The sequence below is a fragment of the Gymnoscopelus braueri genome, assembly GCF_963280865.1.
Source record: "Gymnoscopelus braueri genome assembly, chromosome: 22".
In the NCBI taxonomy this organism is placed as follows: domain Eukaryota; kingdom Metazoa; phylum Chordata; class Actinopteri; order Myctophiformes; family Myctophidae; genus Gymnoscopelus; species Gymnoscopelus braueri.
In genome coordinates, this window is record NC_137624.1 from 35,469,557 (window position 1) to 35,481,297 (window position 11,741).

At 39.9% G+C, this 11,741-nt stretch overlaps 1 protein-coding gene across 1 annotated transcript; it reads left to right on the top strand.

Annotated features, from left to right (window-relative positions):
- Window positions 1-1,020: 1,020 nt before the first annotated feature.
- On the top strand, window positions 1,021-9,092 carry LOC308078984 (galectin-5-like; the record flags this gene model as incomplete). The annotated part of the gene is made up of 6 exons (XM_080420322.1): window positions 1,021-1,032; window positions 1,542-1,630; window positions 2,860-3,019; window positions 3,861-3,995; window positions 4,773-4,850; window positions 9,069-9,092. The coding sequence occupies 6 exons, from the start codon at window positions 1,021-1,023 to the stop codon at window positions 9,090-9,092; spliced, it is 498 nt and encodes a 165-aa protein (XP_080276448.1).
- Window positions 9,093-11,741: the final 2,649 nt, after the last annotated feature.

The following is an 11,741-nucleotide window of genomic DNA, read 5'->3' on the forward strand; positions in this document are numbered from 1 at the left end:
TAATTTACACTCACTAATTCTCTAGATTAATCAAGTATACAGACGTGCAAAAAGTAGATATTGATACAAATATGGGAATGGAACAAGCACTTACATTATCATGTGTAAAAGAGGCATTGGTAGAAAAACACTCAGTCAGGTAATAAAAATGTACTTGAGTAAAAGTGCAAAAGCATGGGCATCAAAATATACTTAAAGTGCCCAAAGTAGAAATTATGCAGAATGTCCTTATAATTATGTCTAAAATGTATAACAATATTTTGAAAATAGCAGAACTACGAGCTCACAATGCGTCGCTTTGCGATGCATTGTGAGCAGAGGCACATGTGGCCTATTAGCGCCTTCCTGTATCTTATTTTCAGAATGTTTCAGGATATTTAGTCATAATAAGTACAAATACTGTATATGCAATTCTAAGCTCTGACCTACAGTGTTGAAATCAGGGGACTTTGCACATGTCACATAAGAGTGTTGAGAGAGTTGATTGATTAGATCAGATAGGGAGCTTGAGGGACAGTAGCCACTGTTATAGAACAAGATCAAGTTCAAGATTGCTTTATTTGTCATTTGTTTTCCATCTACAAGCAGTAATAGAAAAATAAACGTTTCACCCACATGGGAAGACCAAACCCATATAAATAGAGTGGATGCTCACTAAACAGTACGAAGTGTCCTGCAGGCATCAGTGTTCCAGGTAGTTACCAGGGTGTTATTGCTGCGTTCGTCATTTTCCATTGCGAGCTCCAAGAGACTGACGGTAAGAATTGAGAGTGTTTACATGACGATGAATGTATGTATTTCTGTTGTATGTTTTACAGTTTTGTGTGTATATATCATGTCAGTGATTTGTTGTTGTTGTGTTGTTGTTTGTGTTTCCTTTCCTAGGTTTGTAACCCACTGCTTGCGTGACTGGCTAGATAATTGCACAACTACTGGCTACTGGCTAGTGTCGAAACCTGTCCATCAGCTGTGTGAAAGTGAACAAAAGACTATTTGGGGGACAATAAGCATACCCACATCATGTCTGCCATGGTATGTATGTGTATTTCATCTAGTCTGCAGTGTCAGCCTGTATTTGCAAGTGTGGCCACAGTTTCGCCTATTGGACTTTCATGCCAACTCCATATGTCACGCTATTAATTTATAATATCGACCTTATCACATGAACGCAGTCTTACCTTCAGAAGATACAGTGTAGATGACATCTAGCTGCCTGTGTCCATTACTACATTTCCAATTCCGATGTAGGAGTCGGACAATGGAGGGTTCCTCCAAAGGACAGATTCCCCTCAGTAGGCTAATCAATAAAGCTCATATACAAGCTGGTCATATTATACCAGCTTGCGGCAAGCTTTTTTTTGCCCCCATCCCATCTTTTTTTTTTTTTTATCTGCAGCAGAAAATGTAATGTAAACAAAATGATTCAATTCAACATTACCAACAAATGGGCTTGAGTTATCCAATTGAAAATAGTAGAGCATGTTATGGATCATTATTCGATCTACTTTCAGTCAACACTAATTTACTGTTGTATCTTTTAGGCGGTTCCCTACGAGAGTGCCATCCACGATGGTCTTTCTCCTGGTCGGACCATCACTATCCAGGGAGTGGTTAATCCCGGTGCCTCATGGTCAGTAAAAAATAAAGTCATGCAGGTCAAGTGCAAGTAACACTTGACCACTTACATCCCAGCATCCGTATTCTGGGGATAACCTTTGCAGAAAATGCGTTGTGAGATTGTAGATTGGCTATTTTCAGCGATTAAATTTAGTGTAGAGCAAAAACAGTCACTGGTGTCTAGGGTAGAGCCCTCAGGGACTTGGGTTAACATAGTACAAGGTTTAAGTGGTTCAGAATGCTTCTAAGTGAGTGCCAGTTTAAACAATCAGGAGAACCTACGATACGTTGTATTGCAGTGCACTACAGTATGTACACATTTACGTTACATACAGCAATAAGATAAGATGAGAAACATAAAATAACACAAGAGGAAGTATGTAGAGTAATAAATATTTAAGGATTACATTACATTACAGTCATTTAGCAGACGCTTTTATCCAAAGTGACTTACAATAAGGGCATTCAACATAGGTAGGGAACGAAACTACTAATCACCAGAAGTCTTAAGTGCATTTTCTGCAAAAACAAGCAACCAAGAGTATACAGTACCTAGCGCTAAGGTAAAAGTGCAATATATCAGCTACCTACTTTCCTTAAACAAATGAGACAAAATAGCAAAATCAAATGAGCAAGAGTTAAAACAAATAAGTGTATCGACTAAACAAGATCCAATAAAACAATACAACAATAAAACAAGCGTTGGTACAACTAGTTAACAACAAGTAGGCCAGGCAAAGAGGAGAGATGCCGTCTCTGAGGCAGGCTGATGTTTTAACAATGTTCCTCATTGCCCAATCAAAGTAAAATATCAACACTACCATTTGAGTAGCCTTTTATAGAATAAAGAATACTATGTATTACTCAGTAGAATTTAACCACTTAACACTTTGTACTTTGTGGACCAGGGTCCCCCAGCGCTCTGTACTTGGTCGCCTCCTTTTCCCCCCTCTATCTCTTCACTGAAAAATACCCGGTCTACAAGATCACAGCACATCGCAATGCAACTCATTGTTAGCTTGTAGATCAGCTATTTTTGCTGAATGTTTGCCTATTTTTTCTGAATGTTCTACCATGACCTCGCCAGAATAGGGATGCTAGGGTTCATGTGGTTAATTGAGAAGAGAGTAATATATTACTCAGTACAACTTTTCACATATAATAACAAATACACAAATGTATACCGGGTACTAAATTGATGCTGTACACTAACAACACTTTCACTTGTACTTTCTCATGCAGTTTCCAAGTGAACCTTAATCATCAGCATGGCATCGCTCTGCATTACAAACCACGTTTCCACGAGAACAATGTGGGCCGTAACTCGGCATACACAGGCAGAGGTTGGGAAGTTGAGGAGCGCTCTGGAGGAATGCCCTTCCAACAAGGGCAGCCATTTACGGTACAGTCACAGCTTAACCCATTAAGACCTGAAGCAGATTCTACAAATGTCTTCTAAATCCCAACTGTATCTGTTTCTATATCAGTGGTTTTCAAACTTTGTTGTCAAGGACCCCCAAAATTATATGTATTTGGCCGCCGACCCCCATCTCAAAATATATTGTTCCTGGGACCCCCCAGAAGCAAAGATTTGAGTTAAAATGTTTGCTTTAAAACAATATATATTTGAAGATTTGCACATATTTTAACAATTTTTCAAAAATAGTAGATCTACAAGCTCATAGCGCGGCACCGAGTGCCGCGCTATGAGCTTGTATATCTGCTATATTTTATATTTTTTTAGCCAAAGTGTAAAATAATGCTTTATAGCTCAAATCAAAAAGAGACACAGACACGTTTTAATGGGTTAAATCACAGATACAGTGTACAACACATGAAGATGGAGTCACAATGGAAACAAGCCCTTCTTCTTGTGAAGGGCTTCTTGTGTTATCCTTTTAACATCATTGTATAATTGTACCACTGTACTTTTTGCAAACTGTTAATAAAATATTCAATTAATCAATCAAGATGCAAGATGATACCTAATATAACACATGACTAAGCAAGATAATCATATAGGACATGACAATGCAAGATAATACACGATACAATGTGTGTTAAAAAGCCATAGAAGTGTGAATTTAATCATCAATATCTTCCACGGTGACTATTTTTAACTAGACTTTTAGAATCAGTGTGCACTTTAAAATGCATTAAAAGTCAATGATAAATCTCCTTCTTTACTCTGGCACATTTGCACGTGAATAACTGAGATATGCTACGGTCTCTCTTTCTTTTAGCTGACCCTATGCTGTGAGGATGACTCTTTCAGGATCATGGTGGATGGGAATCAGGCACACACCTACAAGCATCGCTACACCTCCCTGCAGGAGATCAACTGGTTGAGGATTTTTGGAGACATCACTTTGACTTCTGTTTTGTTGTAGGCTTGTGTGTTGTGCTCAAGATTAAAGACCACCACAAAACCAATATCACTGATTAGTCTTTCATTTACTCTACTGTATGTCAGAGCAGGATTTCTTCCCCTTTCTAGCTTTCTTCCAATATTGTTTAATTTACAGCAATTACTTTTGTTTTTGTATTGTTTTGTTTTTAAGATGTTAGTTCCATAAATAGTCATTTAAAACTGATGATAGCTGATTGCTTTTAGTATGCCTTTATAAGGTTATGGTTATAACTTTACCGTATCCCTGTGATATTACCTAAGGCCTTAATGACCTTGAAGGTGAACACTGAGACAGAAATACGTTGCTGAGCCATTTCAAAGCCATTGTTCAGTTTGGATAAATCAATGTGAAACTTTGCGCAAACCTCTTATGACACATATATGTTTTGCCTTATTTCCTAATCTTGGAATAATTCTCAAAATGTAAAAGGTTGAAGGATTTGTAAAATGTATATAGGGTGACTACAATGGTTAGCAAATATTTAGTTATTTAGTTTAATTTGTTGCTTGTGAATGTTGACAAACATGACTACTTAGACGCATATGTTAAAAAAAGTATTAATAAATATACAGTGTCTGATCAGAGCCGTGAGGCATCCAGAATGTTTCAAACATGTGCCAGGAATTGCCCCCCCCCCAAAAAATAAATAAATATATACAGTATGTGCCTGTGGCCGCCGTGGTCCCCCGACGTGGCCCCTGGTGTGACTATTCTCATGGTCGACCCCTGTTTGTGGCACGTTAGGTATGGACTGGAGCAGCGGTGTGCCTGTGGCCCCCGGGGGGCCCCGACATGCCCAGTGTGGGCAGTACGTGGCCCCTGGTGTGACTATTGTCAAGGCAGACCTTATGGGGTTAGCACAATAAGCTGCAGTCTGTGATGTTCAGAATAGTCGAGCAGCAGTCAAACAATGGAAAAAGTGCCGTGATATCATATACAACTAGAAAAAGTGCTCCTCGGAGCACAGGTCTCCGCCAGGTCAGTTAGGCTATTGTGGGCCAGCAATGTTCGGAATTCGCCAATCAAGATGGAATCTGAAATATCGGACGGAACCATCTTGATCACTTGACTATAGAGATAATGTGTACCGATTTTCATTATGTTTGGACAACATTTGTAGGAGTAATATAAAAAAAAAAAATCGGCCTCCTGGTGGCGCTATATTAGGGAAATGTTAAAGGGGTGGCATTTGTTCCTCAACGTAGTGCCAATGTACATGCAAAGTTTCACCGCAATCGGACGCTGCGTTCATGATTTGCGGCATTTTGTTCAAAACGGGCCACTCCTGAAAACTTTAGATGTCAATCTTAGCCAATCAAGATGGAATATGAAAAATCTAACAGATCCGTCTTGATCACATGACTATTAGAGATCATGTGTACCGATTTGCGTGAAATTTGGATACAATCTGGATAAAATCTGAAGGCTTAATAATAAAAAAGATTGTTTTACATAAGTCGGCCTCCTGGTGGCGCTATAACAGGCCCATGTTAAAAATTTGGGGCAGAGGTTCTGAATTGGCATCCAGGGAGTGTGTGTGCACCGTTTCACAGTGACCGGGCCAACGGTGACGCAGATTAGCTGCTCACAGACAGATGGACACACAGACACACGGACACACGGACGGACGGACAGGGGGGAAAACATAGTCTCGCCATATCTTTCGACCTGGCGGAGACAACAATACATGAAATACCATAATATGGCCCCAACGATCCATTCGAATATTTGCTACAGTAGTAAAGTGAGGTAGACTTGAATATAAAAGTCATAAAATCTGGCGACACTTGTAGCTTTTAGGTCTGCTATTTTCGGTGCGGGACTCACCACATAGCCGAAACAGTAATCTTGGTTGTGTCACGGTCCGCTCTTCGGGCCGTGGACTTTCACGTTATTATTTAGACCTTCCTGCCCTTAAAGGTCTTGGACTTATTAGGCCTTTGTTCTGTTCTGTATCTAGTCTTGTTATTCTGTTACTCTGCTGTTGTTGCCCTGCTTTTGTTCTGTGCCTTATTTTGTAGTATTGTTTACTGTTCTGCTTAGTTACTGTTACCTGTCTTGTCTCACCTCCCTGTTGATTGCTAGTTGTTCTCCTCCTGTGTCCTCTTAGTCCCCCAGCCTATCCCAGTGTTGATTGTCTGTTGAGTTCACCTGTGTCTTATTATTTCCCTGTCTATTTAAGCTCTGTGTTTGCAGCCTGCTCTTGCTTGTTTATTGTATTGTGTTGCGTGTAGTTAAATCGTGAGTTCAGTCCCTTGCTTGTATTAACTCTTTCAGTGCCAAGAGTATTTTCATAAAGTACTCCCAAACTGCCAGGAATTTGCGTTTTTTTTAATTTTTTAATTTTGTAATTTTTCATTCAAATAAATGATCTGATTGGGGTTTTAAACCCATAATACAGTTTTACCAGTAGAGAGCAACAAATCGACACATTGATGATCTCGCTGGCTCACTCGCCCCCTCCCAAACAGGCTCACGTCATATCCGGTCAGAACCGGATGTTGACATTTTCGACAATCGTTGATCGCGCTAAATTACGATGCGATACACGACTACGATGACTGATCGTCACCCAGACCAAAGAGAGTAGACGTGGACCTCTCCGTTCGCTTTTTATACCGTGTGAAAAACCGTGACTTTCCCTATTCTGGCCGAAAATCACCGGAGAAAAACAACGTGACCCGGAAATGAATTTTTTTTTTTACATCCGGCTCCGGGTGAATCTGAAGGAGTCAGGAAGCGAAAGTGATCATGAAAAATAAACAGAATAACGCGACCACAGTCAAAAGTAAAAACTCGGGATTTCTCGTGCTGGCACTGAGGGTACTCGGGAAAAACTCGGGATATGTCGGGGCGTGGCACTGAGAGAGTTAATACCTTTTGAGTAAATAAACCCTTTAAACCGATCTGTTCAGCCTCCGTTTCTCCTGCACTTGGGTCCTACATTCCGTCCTGACTCAAACCGTGACAGGTTGTAGGACACTGGTAGTTTAACTCGGGCCATACTCAGCCAATTCTCAAGCGATTTTTATAATTCAAAGTTCTTCATAGTCTGTGGAGTTTATATTATCATTGGGTGTATAAATGTTTCTATGATGCCTCTATCAAACGATATGGAGAGAAGATCGAGTGTCGGGACTTGGTTGGGAGGCGGACATTTACGCACGCATGGCATATTGATAGGCAATGAAAGACTCATGTTCCACTCACAACAATTTAGGTGGCATTTATTGGTATGGGCTGGAGCATATCTCTGCTGTCCGGCAGGAATCAGCTAACTGCAAAACGCTCATTTTTCAGGAAATGAAAAAACAAAATATACGTTTTTCAGGAAATGAAGAAAACCTTATATTTTTAAAACAAAGCAATACTGCCTCATCAAAGTTGGTATAGTGACTTTATATATTGTCAGATACTTGCATGTATCATTATATTATCACCACTTTACCCAAATCCAGCTCAAGTGGAGTTAGGAGTTTTGTCCAAACACGAACAGCTGACAATAGCTCCAATCGCTGCGGAGGGAGAGGTTTCAAATGGGGGCTGGGGCTAAGCTAACAATGGATCTCCAAGCTCACAATGGATCACAACGTGTGAATTAATGCCCTGATGCTTCATGACACTTATTATATAGGCCTACAATAATAAACAGGACTTTAAATATTACAATGACTTCTGCAAAGAGAGTTTCACAGAGTTGGAGGTTCAGTAGAACAAGCGAGAGAAATGCTATGAACTCCTTTCTTGTCACATTGCTCTCCTCAGAAAACACTTCATAGATTTTAGAAATAGAATTACTTGTTTTCATAACATTAGCACCAGTGCTAAGCTTGATAAACAGGTACACTGCCTCGATAGAATTTGTTTATCTCACTCTGGCACGCAGCACGGCAGCAGTGGAGAGGGGGTGGGGAGTTGGTTGGTTTGACGGACAGTTTGAGGATCCAATGGAGTAGGGAGGTTTTGTCAGAAATACTTTTCATTGGTTAATTTTTTACAGACGTAAAGGGTGTTCAATAGCGTTGATTTATGAAAATTGAGTTAGCTGGTACCTGCCGGACAGCTACGATATGGTCAGTGCACTGGGCTGGCACTCCTCTGCATTATTGGCTTATGATGACTCTCAAGCTGCGACCTTATGTAATTAGCGGCTACTGTGAGAAATCAAAATCTAACAGTGGTGTAAAGTAACGAAGTACATTTACTCAAGTACTGTACCTAAGTATAATTTTGAGGTATTTTTTACTTGACTTGAGTGTTTCCAGTTTTCAGTACTTTTACTTCACTACATCTCAGATGTAGTCAAGTAACTCTAGTTACTTTATACCCCCCCCCCCCCAAAGCAGCCTGTGGTATTGACTTTTATGATGTCTCTCATATAGATATGGAACCTAGTGTAAACACTAAACATATTTCTCCTACTGCGAGGAAACAAAACCTACACTACTTGTAGAATAATCCATTATGATGTAACGGTGGCGTTTGTATTGGCATGTTACCTGCACATATGGCCTTCTAGCGCCTTCCTGTATCTTATTTTCAGAATGTTTCAGGATATTTTGTCATAATAATAAGTACAAATATATGCAATTCTAAGCTCTGACCTACAGTGTTGAAATCAGGGGACTTTGCACAAATGTCACACATGAGAGTGTTGAGAGAGTTGATTGATTAGATCAGATAGGAAGCTTGAGGGACAGTAGCCACTGTTATATAACAGTGCTGGAGCCTGAGTTGTGACAATTAAGACAATACACAAGTCACATGATTAATCAACAGAAGGTTTCACCCACATGGGTAGACCAAACCCATATAAATAGAGTGGATGCTCACTAAACAGTACGAAGTGTCCTGCAGGCATCAGTGTTCCAGGTAGTTACCAGGGTGTTATTGCTGCGTTGGTCATTTTCCATTGCGAGCTCCAAGAGACTGACGGTAAGAATTGAGAGTGTTTACATGACGCTAAATGTATGTATTTCTGATGTCATATCTCATGTCAGTGATTTGTTGTTGTGTTGTTGTTTGTGTTTCCTTTCCTAGGTTTGTAACCTGCTGCTTGTGTGACTGGCTAGATAATTGTACAACTACTGGCTACTGTAGAAACCTGACCATCAGCTGTGTGAAAGTGAACAGAAGACTATTTGGGGGACAATAAGCATACCCACATCATGTCTGCCATGGTATGTACAGTATGTGTATTTCATGTAGTCTGCAGGGTCAGCCTGTATAGATTTTGCTGTTAGTCATTTAGGCTGGTCGTATACTTTACACTGACAATTCTAGTTCCTTGTCAGATGATGATCCCTTTTTATTTTGTCTTTATAAATGTTCTTTTTTGGTTGGTATAATGTTTTTTCTTTAATCCATATTTGGTTATATTTGTATTGTCTCCACCATTGAACCATGAAAGCTTTGTTCTCCTCTGCACCAATTTCTTAACAGCTTCAGAGCAGAGTTCATGCTTTTATCTGTTCCATTCATCAATCTATTTCTGTCGGTCTATTTTGTGGGAGGTCCGCTATTTCTCAAGTCCGCTCGGACGCATGCCTTATGGGACCAAAGCTTGTGTATATGCCATTAGAATGCCTTATTATTCATACAAAATCAATTGCAATCGTGCCAAACCTCAATATGCAAACCTTTGTATGCATATTATTGTAGACATGATGCAACATTGCAAATTCCACAGATTTTTATTTCCATTCAGTTGATGCATTTAGAGCAGAATTATTAGCCGTGTTTTGCCGTTTTTGGCAAGTGTGGCCACAGTTTCGCCTATTGGACTTTCATGCCAACTCCATATGTCACGCTATGATATTGACCACATCACATGAACGCAGTCTTACCTTAAGAGGATACAGTATACAGTAGATGACATCTAGCTGCCTGTGTCCATTACTACATTTCCAATTCCGATGTAGGAGTCGGACAGTGGAGGGTTCGTCCAAAAGGACAGATTCCCCTCAGTAGGCTAATCAATAAAGCTCATATACAAGCTTGTCATATTATACCAGCTTGCGGCAAGCTTTTTTTTGCCCCCATCCCATGTTTTTTTTTTGTATCTGCAGCAGAAAATGTAATGTAAACAAATGATTCAATTCAACATTACCAACAAATGGGCTTGAGTTATCCAATTGAAAATAGTAGAGCATGTTATGGATCATTATTCGATCTACTTTCAGTCAACACTAATTTACTGTTGTATCTTTTAGGCGGTTCCCTACGAGAGTGCCATCCACGATGGTCTTTCTCCTGGTCGGACCATCACTATCCAGGGAGTGGTTAATCCCGGTGCCTCATGGTCAGTAAAAAATAAAGTCATGCAGGTCAAGTGCAAGTAACACTTGACCACTTACATCCCAGCATCCGTATTCTGGGGATAACCTTTGCAGAAAATGCGTTGTGAGATTGTAGATTGGCTATTTTCAGCGAAGAATTTTAGTGTAGAGTAAAAACAGTCACTGGTGTCTAGGGTAGATCCCTCAGGGACTTGGGTTAACACAGTACAAGGTTTAAGTGGTTCAGAATGCTTCTAAGTGAGTGCCAGTTTAAACAATCAGGAGAACCTACGATACGTTGTATTGCAGTGCACTACAGTATGTACACATTTACGTTACATACAGCAATAAGATAAGATGAGAAACATAAAATAACACAAGAGGAAGTATGTAGAGTAATAAATATTTAAGAATTTAGATTAAATTACATTACAGTCATTTAGCAGACGCTTTTATCCAAAGTGACTTACAATAAGGGCATTCAACATAGGTAGGGAACCTAACTACTAATCACCAGAAGTCTTAAGTGCATTTTCTGCAAAAACAAGCAACCAAGAGTATACCTAGCGCTAAGGTAAAAGTGCAATATATCAGCTACCTACTTTCCTTAAACAAATGAGACAAAATAGCAAAATCAAATGAGCAAGAGTTAAAACAAATAAGTGTATCGACTAAACAAGATCCAATAAAACAATACAACAATAACACAAGCGTTCGTACAACTAGTTAACAACAAGTAGGCCAGGCAAAGAGGAGAGATGCCGTCTCTGAGGCAGGCTGATGTTTTAACAATGTTCCTCATTGCCCAATCAAAGTAAAATATCAACAATACCATTTGAGTAGCCTTTTATAGAATAGAGAATACTACGTATTACTCAGTAGAATTTAACCACTTAACCCTTTGTACTTTGTGGACCAGGGTCCCCCAGGGCTCTGTACTTGGTCGCCTCCTTTTACCCCTCTCTCTTCACTGAAAAATATCGGGTGTACAAGCTCACAGCACATCGCAATGCAACTCATTGTGAGCTTGTAGATCAGCTATTTTTGCTGAATGTTCTACCATGACCTCGCCAGAATAGGGATGCTAGGGTTCATGTGGTTAATTGAGAAGAGAGTAATATATTACTCAGTACAACTTTTCACATATAATAACAAATACACAAATGTATACCGGGTACTAAATTGATGCTGTACACTAACACCACTTTCACTTGTACTTTCTCATGAAGGTTCAAAGTGAACCTTTTGCATCAGGCTGGCATCGCTCTGCATTACAAACCACGTTTCCACGAGAACAATGTGGTGCGTAACACGGCATGCTTAGGCAGAGGTTGGGGAGTTGAGGAGTGCTCTGGAGGAATGCCCTTCAAACAAGGGCAGCCATTTACGGTACAGTCACAGCTTAAATCACATATACAGTGTACAACACATGGAG